General features: G+C 46.6%; 1 protein-coding gene across 3 annotated transcripts in view; it reads left to right on the top strand.

Moving 5' to 3' along the window:
- Positions 1-20069, top strand: part of CABIN1 (calcineurin binding protein 1) — a 181089-nt gene that overhangs the window by 31629 nt on the left and 129391 nt on the right. For all 3 annotated transcript variants that reach the window (XM_012723676.1, XM_012723677.1, XM_012723675.1), the window contains 12 exons: positions 499-612; positions 1526-1660; positions 2442-2622; positions 6032-6161; positions 7485-7634; positions 11154-11440; positions 12500-12668; positions 15519-15655; positions 16217-16434; positions 17600-17678; positions 18207-18394; positions 19119-19271. In XM_012723676.1, coding sequence (XP_012579130.1) covers positions 499-612; positions 1526-1660; positions 2442-2622; positions 6032-6161; positions 7485-7634; positions 11154-11440; positions 12500-12668; positions 15519-15655; positions 16217-16434; positions 17600-17678; positions 18207-18394; positions 19119-19271 — 1941 coding nt within the window. The remainder of the gene's footprint in view (positions 1-498; positions 613-1525; positions 1661-2441; positions 2623-6031; positions 6162-7484; positions 7635-11153; positions 11441-12499; positions 12669-15518; positions 15656-16216; positions 16435-17599; positions 17679-18206; positions 18395-19118; positions 19272-20069) is intronic.

The raw sequence follows: 20069 nt of genomic DNA, 5'->3' as shown, positions 1-20069 counted from the left end.
TGATCTTTTCCAGCTAGTCTGGAGCCCTTTTAAAAGTCTGCTGGTCAATTGTCCGTGGCCTTCAAGGGATATTAGCAATGCGGACTCTGTCCTGGCAGATACTGTTGCCTTCCCTGATTAATGATCAAGTTAGTGCAGAGTGGCTGGTAGAAAGAGATGGGAACCATCTGTACTCTCTTTGTCTTTAGTTTTTTGACTCTCCTAACTTCAACCAGAAGGTTGGGCTCATAATCTCAGCATTGCTCTAACATTGTGCCCTGGGTATCTGCATTTTCGTTATTGCATCAACTCATGTGAACCTGTATTGCTCTTGTTTCCTTGGTGCCTCAAAGGGGTTCTTCTTCCAATGAGGAGCTTCTGGGAGGTAGGAGTGTTAGGATTGCTTCCAAAGCAGAGGATGTAGCTGACAGTTAACATGGCCTTGATGCAGCTTGCCTTATGTGTACTTTTGTGACAAACCTTTTACTGTGTAAAAATGTCTCCTATCTTGGTTTACAGGAAGCAGAGGCTTTTGCCTTATATCATAAGGCCCTGGATCTGCAGAAACATGATCGGTTTGAGGAATCTGCCAAAGCCTACCATGAACTCCTGGAGGCACGCTTGCTGCGAGAGGTAAGACACCAGCAGACCAGGAAGTGGAGCCTGGAGTTAGGTGTCCTGGTTCTGACCTATATCGCCTAATTCTTGGATGGGTAATCTTGGTCTTGTTGTTTTCCCTCTGGCCCTCAGTTTCTTTAGCTGTCCAGTTAGACTTGCTGGGTTCCTATGAAGGTTGAGTAAATCTAGTGAAGCATGTAAAACTGTTCCTGGCACATAGTAAGCGCTCCATAAGTGTCAACTATTGTTAGTACTATATCTTCACAATGACTCTGCCAATAGGTAGGGGGTGTTAGCCCCATTTTTATAGATATGGAAGCAAGATTAGTGAGATGTCAGTGACTCAAAGTCATGTACCTAGTAAAACAATAAAGCCAGGATTGGACAGTTTCTGATACCTAATGATCCTTTTGACAGCACATTTTTGCAAATGTCATTTAATACACTAAGGCCAGATAACACTAAAAAGAAACTTTCCTGTTATTTGTTATACTTTTCAGTTGTTTATAATGAGCATGTTTAATTTAAGTTACGTGCCAGGTACAGCTCTTTCCAGACCCTGTCTGCTTCCCCTCCATATCCCTTCAGCAGTGGCCTCACTCACTTTGCTCATTTTTCATACTTGCCACATGGAGCGCTGACACTATGCTTGAATCCTCAGGCATGGGGCAATGATGAGAGGATTCCCTCTCTTTTGGTGGCCACACTGCCTGTAAACTATCTTGTAGTAATCCGACCATTATTCTGTGTGCCTGGAGCTGCAGGGTCTCTTTAAGAACACTTGGTGGAGCTCTTTCACTTTCCATTGAGGTTGGCACTAGTCTAGCGCAATGAACTGCAGCAAACACCAGCCTGAAAGCTGCGTGTCCTGCTGTCTACTGAAGATTCAGAGCCCAGTGTTACTTTCATTCCTCTGTTTTGTTCTCAGGCAGTTTCATCTGGCGATGAAAAAGAGGGGTTAAAACACCCTGGACTGATGCTGAAATATTCCACATATAAGAACCTGGCCCAGCTGGCAGCCCAACGAGAGGACCTAGAGACAGCCATGGAATTCTACTTGGAGGTGTGGCATTGGCAATGCTCAGCTCTCTCATTGTGTTTGAAAGTTCTTGTTGAAGGAGGTGAAGTTGTGGCCTGTTGACTGTAAAGAGTCAAGAGTTTGGAACGATGCATTACCATACTGTAGTGCCCAAAGCCCTGTTCAGTGGGTCTCAGAAGTAGGTCCAGAGAGTCTCAGAGAACAGATTCTTCCTCTGCCCGTGACCATGGCAAGCTGTTAAATATCTCTGGGTCTCCATGTCTACACCAATATAGGGTAATATGACAGTTAATTGAATTGGGACATGTATAAGTGCTAAGAACAGAGTTAGACAGTTTGTAATAGTAACAGTGTTATTATTTCTGCATTACTGTTACCATCTTTGTGGGTACCTCTGCTATGCCAAACACCATGCTACCTGCTCTCCATGCATGTGGTAATCCTCACGCTATTTTGCAAAGAAGATAGCTTTATACACAGTTTAGTAATTAGGAGACTGAGGCTTAGGAGCACACTGCACTGCTAGTTAGGGTAGGAGCAGGGGTATGAACTGAGAGGTCTTTCACCAGATCCCATAATCTTTTTAGATTGCTGTGTTTCTTTCAATTTTTCTTCCTTTACCTGCCAAACATATAAGGATACAGATATTTGGAGTGGCATATCAAGAAAATGTTCTGAATTAAAGAACTGGTCCTTGTACTTCTGTTTCCCATTTTCCTGGGTAGTTTGAGTGGCTCAGTCCGTGCCGTGCTCCTCCCATCAGCGAGAGAACTGACTGTGTGTCTTCTGCTTGTGCTGCTCCTAGGCTGTCATGCTGGACTCCACTGATGTTAACCTCTGGTATAAAATCGGACATGTGGCCCTGAGGCTCATCCGGGTACCCCTGGCTCGCCATGCTTTTGAGGAAGGACTGCGGTGCAATCCTGACCACTGGCCCTGCTTGGACAATCTCATCACTGTCCTGTATACTCTCAGTGATTACACAAGTGAGTTACACGTTGATGCTTTCTCCAGTGTGCTTGTGATTTTTAGAAAGAGGAGTGAGAGAAGTCTGGGTAAGTGGAAGCTGAGGGCTTTTATGACATAGAACGGGGGAGATGTTTTATATATCTGCTTTATTCTGTTGTCTTTCTTAATTAATTGAGATTTATCAAGCTCTTGGGAAGTTTTCTGGGATTGTTGGAGTAATAACAAAGCATGTTCTTTGCATGGTTTTCCCTTCATTATGTCATTTGATTATTGTCACATTCTATGTCGGAAACTGTTTCTAGATCCTGCTGACATACAGCCTAGCAGCTACTACTTGACTCCTTCTTGTGCCAGACCTCACTACACAAAGGTCTCTGTTCATTTGCAGAGCAAAAGGGTTCCTGAAAAGGTCTCTGCCAGGCAGAGCTCTAGTTTTCCTTTAATCTAGCTGTGCTCTTTGTTCTGCAGGGACCACATCTGCCTCTTACATGGATTAGTCCCGGGATAGGCCTGATTAGGTTATCCTGGGTCTCTAGAACCAGAGTCAACCTCTTCTGGGTACCGTCTGAGGCCAAAATGGAGGGAGGCTCTCCAGGAGCACTCTGAGCAGCACTGAGTGCGGTGGGAGCCCCAGATTAAAATTGGTATATGTGCTGTAGGCTGCTCCCATCAGAGTCCAGTTATTCTTTTCAGGACAGACATCCTGACAAACACTTTTGTATCACTTTGAAGAATTAAGCCTGGAAGGCTAACTTGCAGAAATCTTTTTCTTCCCTTTATAAAAGACAGATAGCTCCAGATGGAGTATATTGAGATATGCTTGGCCTTGCTCACCCTTCCCTACCTTCAGTTATCTAAAGCCAATTTTCAATTGAGGTATAAAACATACCTATGTGCACGTGAATATGATATGGTGCACTTGTTTGAGGTCTGTCAGTTTGTATGTAAGAAAGACAGCAAGATAGAATTTTTGTAGAGCCACAGAAAGCTGCTTTGGGTCCCTTCCAGTTATTGCCATCCCGTGAGAGGACCTTGTGTTCTCCCTTTTGTGACGGGAGATGAGCTTTGTGGTAGCACCTATAGGTGGCGTCATAGGGCTTGTGCTCCTCTTCCCCTGGCTGGGTGGCTGTGGTCCTTCTGTCTGTGCCTATACCTGTGTGTGATACAGCAGTTGCTAGGCCTTTTTTTGTTAGATCCTTTACACAGTTTAACCATTCTGTGCTTGCACATTGGGGTATTTCCAGCTTTGGGTTCTTGCATAGTGCAGCCGTGCATGCTCCTGTATACTCTTCCGGTGCACCAAGACATTTAGTTTGTTGAATGCCTCAGTTTTCACTCCACCAGTAGAATATAATCCCTGTGGGCACCGTTGTGACTCCAGCAGTTTCTTCTTCAGAGTGTTTAGTCTCCACTTTGCTTGCTCTCCCTGCACCTTTGTGTGGCCTTGGGCGGCAGCTTTTTTGTCCTTTAGTCACCTGATTTAATTCTTTGTACTCCCATCTCATGGTAGCAGAAATTGCGCTTTGTAAACTAAAGTCTCTACGAGAAAAATAAAATTGGAAGGCTGAATTGAAGCATATATTACTTTCCCAAAAGTAAAAGCATCATGTTTCAGTAACTCCAGGTGGCATTTATACATTTGACATGAGTAGGCAGAGGTGCTTGGACTTAATTCCTGCTGCTCACCTCTTGTGCCCTTGAGATTTCTCAGGCCTTCACTCTGCTGGGATGTTAGTGTAGTGCAGCTAGCATGTGAGCTTTATGGCAGCTAAAGCGCTGTGCCTCGGTTCTCTCTGGAAGTCTGCCATGGCCACTCATTCATCCCACCATGGCCCCAGAGAAACCATGTCCTCGTGTGTGTGAGATAGGTACCTGGGCCATCTCTGGAGCCCTCCATTACTTTCCTGGGAATGCCTGGGCCTTTCCCTGCTCACAGTCTGCACAGTCCACACACCTTGGGGATATGATTCCTGTGAACTTGTAACCAGGTTGTGCCCTCTCCTGCCATGGGGCACTAAGAAGACGGCCTTTATCTCTGTCTTACACAGCTCTGTGCCCTTTTCTCTGCCTCTGCGTTAGCTTTTCTTCCTCCTCACCCATGGTTCCTTCTTTTCCTGGTTATTCTCGAAAGGAAAGACTTGCAGTCCACCTGTACGCAGCTGCAGAAGTTGTGCAGGGCATGGTAGCAGCCAGTGCCTAAGCAGAGTAGAGCTGGTGCCATCTGTCCATGTGTTCCCAGCCTGCTGTGACTCTCAGCTGTGACATTTTTAGGGTCTCTTCCTACTTAAAGTACTAAACACATTTATGATTTGTTTTCTAGCTCTGCTTTATGGGCCATGCCGTCCCATTTACTCTGCATGTTCATTTGCTTATTACGATCTCCAAGTTTGGAGGAGCCGTAATTAACACTGGCTGCCCAGATTGTTGATTCAAGAAAGCTTGCTAACAGAAATCTTCATTTGGAGGGAATATCTTTCTCTCTCTTTTTTTTTTTTGTAAGAACAGTTTTTAAAAAGAAAAAGGAAAAAAAAATTCCTAGAAAATATGTAGAAACAAAAGAAATAGAAACCAGTTTTTTGAGTAAAATGAAGTCACACTGTATGGAGTGTTTGATCCCCTACTTCCTCATTTACTGTCTCATGGCCTTCATTTTGGTTGATGAACAAATCCCTCAGTCTGTACAATGATCACGTGTACGTCAGAGGAAATTGTCCCTAGCCAGTCCCCCAGGGATCTTGCTGAGATGGGCAGGAGCCTCTCCTAGGCCTTGCTGTATGGAGGTCAGAGCCTGAGCGCTGGGCAGCAGGCATTTCCTGATGCTCTAACGGGCCCCCACAAGACGTATACACAGCAGGCTGCATTTCCCCATACTTTAGCCTACCTATGAAAGAGGCTGAGATGTGAGGAGTTTAAATAGGCTGTGTTCCAGAGTCAAAGGGTAGGAGCCTTCCAGAATACACAGTGACTCGCCAAGAGGAGATTTTGAAATAGAAGAGCTCATTGTGGTTCTGAGAGCCCCTCTGCGCCAGGGCACTCTGCAGTGTATGCTGTGCCCACAGCTCATTTAATGCCTGGGGGACCTGAGGGAATTCCCAAATTTTTGAAAGCTGTTTTCCAATTAGCCAATAACTAATTACTATGGGTCCTGTAGGTTTTTTCCTAGAAGTGGATTTCTGGATTGAGGCTTTGCGTATAATGTTTGTGGTGCTTCAGAGAGGTTGTAGTCTGTCCTCCCCTGGAAGCACTTGGGTTTACCCTGTCTATGTTGTGTATTATTTTCAGAACTCTGCTAAAAAGTGGTATCTCATTACTATTCACCATGCATGTCTTTGATTCCAGAGTAGGGACATTTTCTTGGTGTCAGCTGGAAAGGCTAGAGGTTTGTCGTGTACACTCAAAAGTCATACCGTTTCCTTTTCTGTCAAGCATGTCTGTATTTCATCTGCAAAGCCTTGGAGAAGGATTGCCGGTACAGCAAAGGGCTTGTTCTCAAGGAGAAGATTTTTGAGGAACAGCCTTGTCTCCGGAAGGACTCCCTCCGAATGTTCCTTAAATGGTAAGTTTTGCCTTTTCCTGTACTGATCTCCCCCTCTACCCCACACACTGATACCCCCAGTCCCTGTGCCCATGTGGTAGATGAATGTCAGGAAGTATGCGCACACTGTTCTCTCACGGCTGATCTCTGCACTTCATCCTCTGTTGCACCTCCTCATCTGGCAGAGTATCTTGTTCAGGACTCGGCTGAGTGCCTAATCTTGGTGATGACTCCTGCCTTCCTTTCCCAGTACTCTGCTGGCTCTCTTACTTGTCAGGACCCATCTGGATGCTTGTGGTAGCTGGCTGGCCACCTTGCCTTCTTAGCATCCATCTTTCCCTTTTCCAAGGCTTTGCTCCCAGGACTCCCTAAGTTCCCTATTCCATAAAGTTCAGGCTCAGTAGCATTGCCCAGGAGGCCCTTTTCATTCTTACACCTTCTCCTTCCATCCCCAGGTCTTCACATCACCCCATGCTTCTCCCCGATGTACCCCCACCCAGGAGAACTGTCCTAGGTTCCTGGCAGATTTTAAACCTGGCCCTGTTGTGCACCGCCCTGTTCTGCACCCTGACTCCCACTTGAGGCCTTGGGTTTGTCCTGTCTGTTGCATCTTCCCACCATAGCTTCTTCAAGTGTTTCAACTCCCAGGTCACCTTTTGGTAGTTACCGAAACTCTGGCTGCCTCCTGCCCCTAGCCCTGCTGCCAGATCACCTGTTGGGAAATTTGTGGGTTTTTATCTTGGGGTATCTACTTCTTGTGAGACTTCATCTTGTGTGCATCTGTTATGAAGTAACTAATATACTTGGAGAGGTTTCAGACTGGAACGATAGGTCTGTAACCAAGTGTCTCTGTGGCGGATCCTTCTGGGAGCATTAGGGCAGCTGGGCAGGTGGGCGGGTACCGCTGGCAAGCTGTGTCTGGAAGGGAGACCCCAAGATCCTGCCCTTCTGTAGTTTGGGGACACCATAGACTTTGGTGAGCTTGGGTAGTCTGAAAACTTTGTTGGGTTGGGCAGGTTAGGCTAATGAGAATTTTTAAGAATTTTCTATAAATAATTCAGAGCAAGATTTTATTTTTGTGACATTAATATGATACCATTAATACATATAAAATTCCTTTGCTCAACTTTGAGTTGTAGAAGGATAAAGAGTATTAGTCATTTCGATTGTGTGTGGGTAATAAGAATGCTAATTATAGCCTTTTGAGGCCAGACTCAAGTGTTATTTTATTTGTAGGAGAATTAATCTAGATTAAAGGGTATAAACTGTATCCCTGTCTATAAAATTTCAGCCTTGGTTCTAGTTTGTAACATTGTAATTTCTCCCTGTCTTCTGGGCTTTTAGTGATCTGTCAGTCCACGATGTGTCGGTGAGTGCTGCCGAGACACAGGCCATTGTAGATGAGGCCCTGGGGCTGCGCAAGAAGAGGCAGGCGTTGACTACGCGGGAGAAAGAGCCGGACCTTAAGCTGGTGCAGCCCATTCCCTTCTTCACGTAGGTTGTCTGGTCACGGGGGATACTGGCTCAGCTGGGGGGCCCTTCACAGGGGACTTGACTTGCACTGCTTTGGATTTGGGAGCACATTGGAGAGATGGCTAAAGACACAGGGTTACTGTTGGTTGCTAAGACAGGCCTTTCTCAGGTATACCTCGTCTAAGCCCCTCTGCTATGGCCACTCTTAACCCCTGCTAACTGCCATTTTCTTATAAGCCCCCTCTCAGTCTGCCCTACCAAGAGGACAAAAGCAAACTATCATTTGCGAAACACTTGTAGGAGGAAAGTAGGGTCAGACAAGTTAAAAAGTGAATGGGAAGCCTGGAGTTGATCCCAGGTCTGGATTTCCCGACTCACACTCCCTGTTCTTCTTCCAGGACACCCTGGAGGATGGGCCTCAGCATAATTCTGTGAGTTCCCATAATGTGCTCCAGGTATCCTGGAAGGGCGAGCCTCTTGGAATTTGGCTAATGTAGTCCTTTGGTGAGATCTGGGGTACAGATTCTGTTTTTAAAATTCTAACATGAGGCCCCGCTCTGGTGGTGCAATTGGTTGAAGCACCGCACTATGAAGCTGTCCGCAGCTACTGCAGTTCAGGTTGGATCCCCAGCTAGAGAGGTGACCCACATGGCATGGCAGACCTCTTCTCGCCTATCCACTCTGTATTTCAGCACATCTGCCTGGTCTGTTTCCCACTGTGTCTGATGAATCCTCTCACCCCCTGCACCTCTGCCTGTACCCTAGTTCTATAAGCATAAAAATAAATCTTTTAAAAAAAAAACATTTAACATGAAATCTTGACTCTTAGTTTGGTATGCTTTCATAGCAGCATTCCTTTTCTCTGCCTCGTACTCAGAGACATTGTCACAATGTGGTTTGTAGTTCCTGTCCGGGATCAAACTGTCTGGGAGCCAATACGGGTGTCCCTAGCTGGATACATGACAAAAAAAGTGTGGAAAACAGCATCCTTCTCGTGTTGTTATGATAATTAAATAGAGTATATGGAGGCAAATGCAGAGTCAACATTCAACACTCAACTCAGGAAGGGCTGACTCTATTCCATATTACTACTGCTTGTATGTTTCTACATGTTGGGTCACAGGAATATCTGTCTTCCAGGCACTGAGATAGTTAGGAAGTCACGGCTGCTCTCAAACTCTTGTCATGTGCCCTTTACATTATATCAGCTGGTTAGGACTTCCAGCCTTTCTTATTTTTTAAAATAATTACTTATTTATGCATACAGACCTAGGATATAGGCCAGAGGTGCAGGGGTGGTGTGAGGATTCACTAGAGACAGAGTGGGGAGCAGGAGAGGCATATTAATGAAGTACACTGCTGAGGGAAGCAGCGGGTGAGACAGGAGAGGTCTGTTGCACCATGTGGGTCACCTCCCTGGCCTGGGATCAAACTTGTGCTGAAGCTGTTGTGGTCTGCTCCATAGGGCTGCGCTTTAGCCCATTGCACTACCAGGGAGGGCCCAGGAGTTCCATCCTTTCTGAGTATGGACTCTCCAACCAAGAGATTTGGGAGTTTTGAAGGAACTCCTGTTATAGTGCAGGAACAGGATGCCTGATGGTGCTGGGAGGGTGCCAGGTGATGTGAGTGAAGAAGAGAATCTGTGAACTGGCATCATAGTTCATTAGAACAGTGCAAAGTGAAGGTCAAACGGAAGCATGAGGGAATTGGAATAGGAGTGTTGCTTGGGGCTTAGGTATAGAATTGCATTATTAAGGAAAAGTATAGAGATTCCCTTTCTGGGAGAAGAGGGTCTGGGAATTTTAAAATAGGCACCACCTAGTCCAGTGGTCTGCACATTTTTCTTATGAAAGACCATATGGTAAACACTTTAGGTTTTGTGGGCCAGGCACCATGTTTATTGTGTTATCATGTGTGACTGTGTGTTAACAACCCTTTATAAGTGTGAAATCATTCTTAACTTGACTGTACAAAACAGTCTGTTGGTCCCAGTTTGCCAATCCTGGTCTAATCAGTATCTGCCAAACATGAGCGATGCATGGGTAAATTATGTATTTAAGGCATTTGTCACATAGCTGGTGAAGAAGTTCTTCTCCATTCACATGTAACCCTTACTAAAGAGAGAATAGGTAAGAAACCCCTTTCAATCCTAGGAATCTCCATTTGATTAGATTCTGGATTTTGAAGCATGTCACTGTTTATTACTTCTACAACATTTATTTGGTTACTAGACAATGGTCCTTCACTGAAGGTGAGTCCTGGAGTGGCAGTCAGTCACCTGAAGGAGCAAATGCCTCTAACTAACTAACCCTGAGGAGAGAGCACTGGGGGAGATCTATTGGGATTTGCACTGCCCTGGGCATCTGGGAAGGCTTAGGTGCCAGAGTTGGATTCTTTTTTTTTTAAAGATTTATTTGTGCATACAGAACAGGGGTGCAGGCCAGAGGCTCAGGGGCGGTGAGAGGCTTCACCAGAGACAGAGTGGGGAACAGAACAGGCAGATCGACGAAGTACACTGCTGAGGGGAGTAGCAGGCGGGTCAGGAGAGGTCTGCCTCACCATGTGGTCACCTCTGGGGCAGGCGGGAATCGAACTCATGCGGAAGCGGCTTTAGATTCTCAGTGCTGTGCTTTAACCTGCTGCGCCACCAGGAGGGCCCCAGAGTTGGATTCTTACAGAGGACTGGGCGTTGACTAGGCAGCGAGGTTGTGGCATAGATGGGGGAAGTTGTTTCTGGCAAGAGGGAAACCCGAGTGAACCCTCTGGCATATGGGAGTCTGATTTTGTTTGCAGAGTGAAAGACGTTAGCATGGAGAGGATGTAGGATGCAAGGTGAAGCCAGAACAATCAGTGGGGCCAAGCCATGGAGGACCATGAAGCTGAGGATTTGATTGTAAATCTGAGATGTTTGGAAACCATTCAGTGATGCATGAATATACCACGAAATACCATCACATCACAACACAGGATAACATACTACACAGTACATAAGACAAATTGGAACATGAAATAGCATACAGCTTAATACACCATACCGTAATAAACATACATCATATAGAACAAAAACAAACAGAGTGGTCTCTTGGGAACCAAATAGAGACTCACTGAGGTGCTGTTCCTGAGAGACCCTGCCCAAGAATCTGTTCAAACCTTTAGGCCGACTCTGTGTTAGCACACTTCCCCTTCCTCCCTGCCCCACGGAAGCCAGAATAGTAGCTGCAGAGAAATACCACAGATGTTTTAAAGAAGTGAGACAGGTGTTTATGCTTGCCTGGTTGAATCTGATTGTGCCTGAGGCTGAGATGCTCCAAGACTTCTGCTGGGGCTTGGGGAGGAGGAGGTGAAGAGAGTAGGGTGATCCTATGCTCTCGCTCCAGCGCTGACTGCTCCACCTCAGCTGTTAGACTCAAGATTTTATCAGTAACCATAGTGACAAAACCATGACCACTCTCCCTCCCCTCGAGGAGATTGTAGGTGTCCCTGGGCTTGGGAGGCCCTATGAGGAGCTGCTGACCTGGTGTGGTGACCCTTTTCTTGCAGCTGGAAGTGCCTTGGAGAGAGTTTACTGACCATGTACAACCATCTTACTACCTGTGAGTCCCCACGGCCCAGTCTTGGCAAGAGAATCGACCTATCTGACTATCAAGACATCAACCAGCCTTTGGTGTCCTCTGTGGCAGTGGCCTCTGTCAGTGTGATCCAACCAAGCCCCGTCAGTGCCAACACAGCTGTGACTCTGGCAGAGCCTGTGGTCTCTTATGCTCCTGTGGCTGCAGCCAGTTTCCCGCTGCACAGTCCCAGTCTGCTGGAGACAGGTGTTCCCTCAGGTGAGCAGATCTTCTGGGGAGAATTTTGGGGATATTCCATTTCCTGAGCTGAAATGAGTGTTGAGGGTGCCCTGGCCTGTGCGGATGGACAGGTCCCACTGATGTTCCTGGCCTGAGGCTTAAGCAAAGACCCAAAGTTGAAAGAGGGAACTCATCAGTCTACTTGTGGGCTGCTGCTCACTTCAGTAATGAAGACCTGCAAGGGGGGGTCTGGGCTCAGGGAGGCAGCTCCTTGGGGACTGCTTGACACCAAGCTGACGGGTGCTGCTTATAATGTGTGAGGCGAAAAAGACGTGTGCAGTGGCAGGTCCTTTCTGCTCTTGCTGGCTGTGAGTCCTAGCTCTCAGCATTCTGTGCACTAGCATTCTTTGGCCTTTAAAAAATCAGCAAAGTTACCGCTATGTGGTAGTATATTTTTGAATGGTTTTTATCAATTTTCATTATTACTGGAATTGTAAAAAAATCTCAGACAAAACTATACTACCGCATAGCAGTAATTTTGCTGACGTTTCTTGATTCTGTGCCCCTGGGGGAATAAAAAGAATAAAGAATATCTGACAGTTAAAGGAGTTTCTGAATGAACATACACAGTGTTGTTTCTTACTTTTTTGCTTAATCCTACGTGGCACTCCTCTGCTGTCTGTATTTCACACCATTCTCTTGCTCACATCAGTGGGTACTTAGGATTCTGGACAATGGGTAAAGTTAGGGTCACCGCTGCTTGCTCTGTCCCATCTGGGCTAGATCCGCTGAGGTCCCAGTGGCTCTTGCCGGGGGAGTAACGGGGATGTCAAACCTGAGGCCCTGGTAGTCTGTAACGGTGGGAAAGTAGTCTTGAAATCTACTTGTAGTTTTGTGATTTCAAGAAAGGTGTAGGAATTAAGTGGTTTGAAACAGACTTTACTCAGGACTCTGTTAAAGAAGAGATGGGAGATTTCTTGATCAAAGGAGAGAAAGATTGAACTTGCTGGTTGAGTTACAAAAGAGGGCACGGATGTGCCTGTGTGGTGCATTTTACCCCCCTACTTTGTAAGATTTCAATTTGCAATCTTTGTGAAGTTGATGTTTCTGGGGGAGATAAATCCAAGAAAGGAGTAAAGCGGAAGAAGATTTCAGAAGAGAGTGGAGAAACAGCAAAGCGGCGGTCTGCTCGGGTCCGAAACACCAAGTGCAAAAAAGAAGAGAAAGTAGACTTCCAGGAGCTTCTGATGAAGTTCTTGCCATCCAGGTACTGTGTACACTTTCTCTGATTTATATAAACAAATACAAACCCACACCCTACACTGCCAATAACCTTTCCATTGCCACCCTTTGGATATCTCCTTTGCTTCCACATAACTAGTCTGTGCAGATGGCCAAAGCACAGATCTCCCCGGGTTGGGAGGCTGGATTTTCCTTGCCTTTCCTGCCTCAGAACTTCCTGAAGGCAAGAACTGTGACAGATGCATCTTCCAAAGCACCAGTCACTTTCTGGGCTCTCAGGTATGAATGGATCCTCGAGCTGAGGTGACATGCTCTTGGCCCATGCATGTACAAACAGCCATTTTCTGGGAGCTCTATGACTGTTGCTCCTTAGGTGTGGACTTCAAGAAATCCCAGAGAAGCAGCAGCCCTCTGCTTTCAGGCATAGTGTGTGTGCTAGTGAATCATTCCTGGATTTCACTGTCTCTTTGTGTTCCTCAGAGATGCTCCACAGGAAGAGATGGTTCAGGCTGGTTGGGTGGGGGATACCAGCGCTCCTCGCAGATTTTCACCAGAACTCCTGCTTTTTGTCCTTACCCTCTCACCTGGCACAGAGGCTCCAGGATCCTTGATTCCTTAGCCTTACTGGGCACCACTGTTTATGGTGCCACTGGTGGGCTTCTTGATCACCACCTCCCCTGCTCCTAGCAAAGTGTAGAAAACAGTTCAGTCTCTGCAGTTCCTTCATCTCTAGTGCCTTCTAGTATTTGTTAGTTATGCATCTGTTTTTTTTTTTAAGTTCTAAAGAGGTGTGTTTCAACATTATCTGTGAAACATATTTTTTTTTCAATTGCAGTGTTGTTTTTTTTAAAGATTTATTCCTTTATTGTAAAATTTTAAAATTTATTGTTGTGTAGAATTGGGGTCTAGGGCCCCTCCCCAGTGGCACAGCCGGTTAAAGCACAGCACTGTTAGACTTTCCACAGCCACCGCAGCCTGAGTTTTATCTCCACTAGGGAGGTGACCTGCATGGTGCAGTGGACTTTTCCTGTCCCATCCGCTGTTTCCCTCAGCAGTGTGTTTTGGTCAGTCCACCTGTTCTGTTCTCCACACTGTCTCTGCTGAATCCTCTCACTGCCCCCCCCCCCCACTTCTGGCCTGTGCCCCAGTTCTTATATGTATAAATAAATAAATCTTTAAAAAAAAAAAACAAAAAGAATGGGGGTATAGACAGAGGTACAAGGGGGTGAGAGGATTCACTTGAGATAGAGTGAGGAGCAGAACAGGCAGATGGATGAAGTATACTGCTGAGGGGAGCAATTGGTGAGAGAGGAGAGGTCTACTATACCATGTAGGTCACCTTCCTGACAGGGGTTGAACCCAGGCTGCTTTTGCACAGTGGTGATAACAGCACTGAGACTTAACCCTCATACCACCAGGGAGGCCCAGCAGTGCTTTTGAAGTAATGCTGTTATACAGCACTTGTGTAGGCTGTATAAATGTACCCTCACTTGGTGGGTACATTTCTTGCCACTGGAGTATCCTCTCCTCTCTCCTGTATCTTTGTTTTTTTTCCATCACGATTATTGGGATGGAGTTTGGGAGGTAATTATGTGTGCTCAATGTGCATATTTACCTGGTAGTCCGTAGCTGGTATTTTGGCCCATAGTACTTTTATTTCATGATGATGGATATTAAAGGGGAGGAGTAGGAGCTAGAAGCTTTAGATGACTGTAAACATGCTCTACAGCAATCTTCCTAATTTGTTGCCTCTCATTTTGTGGTAGAAGTGAAGTGCTAAAAACCACGGGTATTCTCAGTAAGCAGCGGATACAGTGCTCTGCACATAAATGCCAGGGTGCAGTGCTGGGCATAGGTTACCCTTTGAGGGAACAGCTTCCAGATGGTGATGCGATTGCTGACACCAAGAGGTCTAATTGACTCGTTCCCCCATCTTCCTCTTAGCCCAGCTGCCCCATTCTGGGGACTTGCTCCCTAACCCCTTTTACACGGTATGATTTCTACACATATTTATTTGTTTCGTTTTGCTTTTAATCTCACTCTTGTGGCTTTTGGCAGGAGGCGTCAGTTCCTCTTTATTCTTTTTCAGTTTTGGTGGTTGTTTTCTGTATCTGTTAATTCAAATGATCAGGCAAGAGCAACATAATGGCTTGTCTTGTATAGTCATTTTGTGGATGTGGGTGTGTGTGAGAGCAATAAATAAACAAAGACCTTGAAAAGTGCCCTATGTGTTTATTTTGCACGACTGCTTGGTGATGAGGAAGCTAAAGCTTGGTTCTGGGGGCCTTTTTGTGACGAGCCATGCATGGGAGGGCCTGCTCTGTCCCCATATTCCCTCCACCCACCCACTTTCTCCTTGCTCACTAGGCTCTCCTTCGGTCTTAGAACATACCAGCTGCTCTCTGGTGTGTTCTGTGCCTCTGCATGACCAGCCACTTCGCCAGTGTCAGTACGAATGAACATCACCCTGTCTGAGGGGTCTTCCTGTCTCTAATACAGGTCCTCTGTGATCCTCTGTCTCAAACGCTGGTCGTTTGTTCCTATTTCAATCCTGTGTTTTTGTCTATCCACTTATTGTCTCTCTCCATTCGAAGATAAGCTTACTGTGGGCAAGGTTGCACTTCACACCTTGCCTGGCACATACTGGTGCTCCATGATTATCTGTCAGTGGAGAAATGAATGGGTAAGGAGGGTGTAGGCCATCTGGATGCAACTCACCAAGTCCTAGAAAGAGGTAGAGCTTCCTGGAGGCCTGGGTATTTGATCTAGCTGTTCACTTATGAGTACTCTCCTTGGCCCAGGTTTTGTAGGAAGAATTCAAGTGCTTGCATCAGAATGTGTGTTGTGGCTTTGTGATTTTGGTGTGGTCTTCCAGATTAAGAAAGCTGGACCCTGAGGAAGAAGATGACTCCTTTAATAACTACGAAGTCCAGTCAGAGGCCAAATTGGAGAGCTTCCCAAGCATTGGGCCCCATAGACTGTCATTTGACTCAGCCACGTTCATGGAATCTGGTAGGAATTAAGTACTGTGATTATCCTTTGAGCATCCTTCTACCATTACCCTGTAACCTACTTAGATTTTGTTCTAGGAGAATGATTTTGGTGTGCTTTTTAAGTATAGTGAAGGGTTTACCTGGACTTGTCTTAGACCAAAGCTCCGTGATCAGTAGGTCTGCTGAAATGATGTGACCGTGCTCCCTGAAGAACACGTAATTCAGGCTGAGCCCAAAGGCATAGCTTTGCAAGTGGACGTGCGTAACACAAATATTTTTTGAGTGTTTACTGTGTGCCCTCATTAAGTACACATTTTGGCATATGGAGGTCAGTCCTTTCATCTCTACTTTAGACCTGAGTATTTAGGGACATTTGCTCACAATTGGTGAAACTGGAGCAAGGATTGGAGCCTCAGAGCCTGACTGCAGCACCACCGCGTGGGGAGAAATCACAGTCTCTCTTCAACCTCTACCTGCCCTACCCTTGTCATGGTTCTCCACCATCCTCTTCTTCCTAAGAAAATGGGAGGCCTTGGCATAGAAAGTCATTCAAGTCAGATGTTTCTTCCTCTCTGGGTAGAGAAGCAGGACGTGCATGCTTTCCTGCTGGAGAACCTGACCAATGGAGGCATCCTGGAGCTGATGATGCGCTACTTAAAGAGCATGGGCCACAAGTTCCTGCTGAGGTGGCCACCGGGCCTGGCAGAGGTTGTGCTCAGCATCTACCACAGCTGGAGGAGGCACAGCACCAGCCTGCCCAACCCACTGCTGAGGGACTGCAGCAACAAGCACATCAAGGTTGGGCCAGCAGGGGTCTCACTCAGGCTGGTGCCCCCTTGGGACCCAGGGGATGGGCACAGGGACTGTTTTTGTGTGTGGTGCTGCTATTGCATTGCACCTACTTGATTGCATTTACTGCTTGTGGGCCTGAAACCTGGGTCCCTGGGGGTTTTGAACAGGCAGTTGTGGGGTCTGGTTTGTGTCTAGAGAGATACCTGGTGACTGAATGGACGATATACTTAGGGTTAGAGTGGTCCAGGGCAAGAAGAGGTGAGAGACTAAGATTGGGAGGTTGCTAGGGCAGTCTGGTTATAGGGGTGGCTTACTTGGGTCCAGGAGAGCCAGTGGAGTTGGAGGAAAGTAAAGCACTTGGCTCTGTTCAGGGTGCCAGGAACTGTTACTATTTTTTTTTTAATAGGTGAGGAAACAGAAGTGCAGAGACTAAGCAGGGCGCTTAGGGAAGTGGTGGTAGTCAGCAACTACTGTACCCCATATCCCTGGCTCCTTTAATCTCCCAAGACTCAAGGAGTGCCCTGCCCCTTCCCGTACTAGAGGAGGAAGACTGAAAGCTGGGATGTTTTAGGACATGTCTGGGTAAATCTTTCTGACTGGGAGCACAGAAGATGAGGAGTTCTGGGGTTTTTTTAGCTCTTAAGACCATGTGGGTCAGTGCTCCCTGGCTAAGCAGACTCTACCGCGACAGTTTAGGGCCTCTGTCCTGCAGCCTCTGCCCACTGGGCCTGCTTTCTCAGGGGATTGTGAAACAGCCAGGGAGTTGAGGCATTGGTCCCCAGACGAATCAGGTTGGTATTTCCCATTGGTGCCCACTTGGCAGGTGTCTCTTTAATGCTGACCTTGCTGTGTACTCTGGAAGCAGTGTGCTGATTCCCCCTGTTTAAGGGTTAAGTGCTGTGGTTGGATGCACTTTTGGCCTGTCATCTAGCCAGTAACAGGGCTGCCTTTTCCAGAGAAATCTGTAGCACTGAAGTTAGGTCCCCCTCTCCTCCCAAGCCTAAGTGTAGATGCATGTGCCATTTTTTATAAGTCCTCACAAGTGGCTGGTGTTATTAAACATAAAATAGAAATTAAGTAGGAAGAAGATTTATATTTTTCCTTAAAGTAAATTTTAGTTTTGCTCTATCCTCTACCCATATATAACTAACTACGTGGTCCTGTCCTGCAGGACATGATGTTGATGTCTCTCTCCTGCATGGAGCTCCAGTTGGACCAGTGGCTACTGACCAAGGGTAGAAGCTCTGCAGGTAGGAAGTGTTCTTTGGTAGGAGTAATTTTCTGAATCTCCAACAACCAAGAGGAAGTGGGAATGGGGAGGCTGTCATGAAATTCAGACGTATCTACATGAGCATATTCCTGGGTTGTCTGGTTACCAGGGTCCCACTCAAGAAGTAGGTAGCAGCAGCTGAGCCCCAGAGGGAGTCGACTGCCTGCCTTTTTTGATAGGTATTATTGAAGGAAGTGGGATCTCCTTTTATTCAGGTTACTACTTGACATTATGTATCCTAATAATATTCCCACATGGTATGGCTCCTGCTGAGTTTTAAGCCACTCCCCAGTGAACAAAGATATGCTCAGATTTTGGTCTACAAAGTGAGAGCCCACCAACTCTGAGGCCCTGATGCCAACATTTGCAGTCTGTAAGTCTCCAGGGAGCTCAGGGAACTCATGGATACTGAGGCAGGCCTGACAGGACTCAGAATGACCTCTGGGAAGTAGACAACATTTAAACCCTCTTCATGAAGTTGACTTGTTTTGGCCTGCCTGATTTTCAGTGTCTCCTCGGAACTGCCCTTCTGGCATGGTGAATGGCAGATTTGGACCTGATTTCCCGGGAACCCACTTCCTGGGAGACCTCCTGCAGTTATCATTTGCCTCATCCCAGAGAGATCTATTTGAGGATAGCTGGCTGGAGTTTGTGGTCCGTGTTTATTGGTTGAAGGCTCGGTTTCTGGCACTGCAGGTTGGTTTTTTTGGTTAGCTGATTGAGAAGCATCCCCTGACACTCCCTAGGGAGGGAAGAGAACTGAACACATTATACAGAGAGGTTGCATGTCTGTGTGTGTGCGCACACGCACAAGTGCATGCTTGCCGGTGGTGCCTTGCTTCATCACTGGTCTCAGTAAAAGGAAGGGCACTGCTTGCATCTCATGGCCAGCACGGCTACCTGCTTGTAAAATATTTCAACATAGCCACAGAGCTCTGAAATTACACCAGTGGATGCAGACCCTTCTAGAAGGGAATCAGCCACCTGTCTTGAGTGACTTCTCAGAAAGTTTCACCCCACACTTTGGTCTGGATAGTCAGAATAGACTGGCTGTTATCTTACATTTTACTTACAGTAGTACATGGTGCACTATAGAATGAGCAAAAGATCGATCCAGTGAGTTGTGAAATTGGACAGGCTTGGTTTTAAGCACAATACTCAGTCTTGTTCAGATTTCCGCAATATCCTCTCTTGATTATAGGGTTATGCTGTGAGTCATTCATTGATTGACAAATACTTACTGAGCCCTAGCTGTGTGCCAGGCCCCCTTTGAGAGGGTAGAGTTGTGATGGGGTTAAAGCCCACCTTCGTGGTGCCAAGAGTCTAGTGGGACCAGGAACATAAAGCATCTGGCACAGCACTGCTAGGGGCCTTACCTGTCTTTCTGCCTCAGTCCTTTGACTGCTTTTCTTCTGAGCAGGGAGACATGGAGCAGGCCCTGGAGAACTATGACATCTGCACAGAGATGCTTCAGAGTTCCACTGCCATGCAGGTGGAGGCAGGGACTGAACCAAGAGACATCATCATCCGCCTGCCCAACCTCCACAATGACTCTGTTGTTTCCCTGGAGGAGGTGAGTGGGAGTTTTTTAAAATACGGTATTTTCTTGGTTAAAGATTTATTCTGGGTTGACCCAGTTAGACCAGACTTGAGGTTGTTGCTGAGGAACAGGAAAGCAGCTCACATGCTGAGCAGGGCTCCTTCCTTTGGACATCCGAGAGGCCTGGGAAAGGCAGCACTGGCACACGAGGGCCCCCAGGCGTGCACACACCTGGTGATGAAGAGCGGGTCTGATGGCAGGAACAGGGGTAGAGGTGTTTTATGGCATGATTCAGAGTGAATATTGGTCTGCTATCCCACACATGTGGTAGCAGCCCCACGAATTAGAGGAAAACTTCAGGAGCAGATCAGCTGGGTCTTACCCTGGGGCTGAGTCAGTGAGGTGTGGCACATATTCAGCCCCTGTCAGGCGCTAATTTTGTTTCCACTGGGCAGTCTCAGACCCTGCCACAGTTTCCAGACTGTGCTGTGTCCACAATAGCTAAAAGGGGTCTTTAGATTCTTGCAGAGTTTCTGGGCAAGGTCAAGTGGAGTGCCTATGTTCTGGGGCTAGTGGCAGACCCCATTGAGGGGAGAGTTCTCTGTGTCAGTGACTTGCATCAGCTTCTGGCCCGGGGCTTGCTGTGTTTTTGGTGGCCTGGTATTACATGGCTTCATGAATCTGGGTTAACTGTCAGTTATTCAGTTGTTTTGGCAGATTCTGAACTCTCTGCTTTTAAGGAAGATTTTTTTTTCTCATGGTATGTGGCATATTTTTTCCCTAAAGAATTAAATGCCTTGACCTTAACAAATACTTTTTGGTTTTTAAGAT

This window comes from Condylura cristata, unplaced genomic scaffold, assembly GCF_000260355.1.
Source record: "Condylura cristata isolate star-nosed mole 26May11 unplaced genomic scaffold, ConCri1.0 scaffold00011, whole genome shotgun sequence".
Classification (NCBI taxonomy): Eukaryota; Metazoa; Chordata; class Mammalia; order Eulipotyphla; family Talpidae; genus Condylura; species Condylura cristata.
The sequence above is the reverse complement of the archived record's forward strand: the minus strand, read 5'-3'. Positions and strand labels throughout refer to the sequence as shown.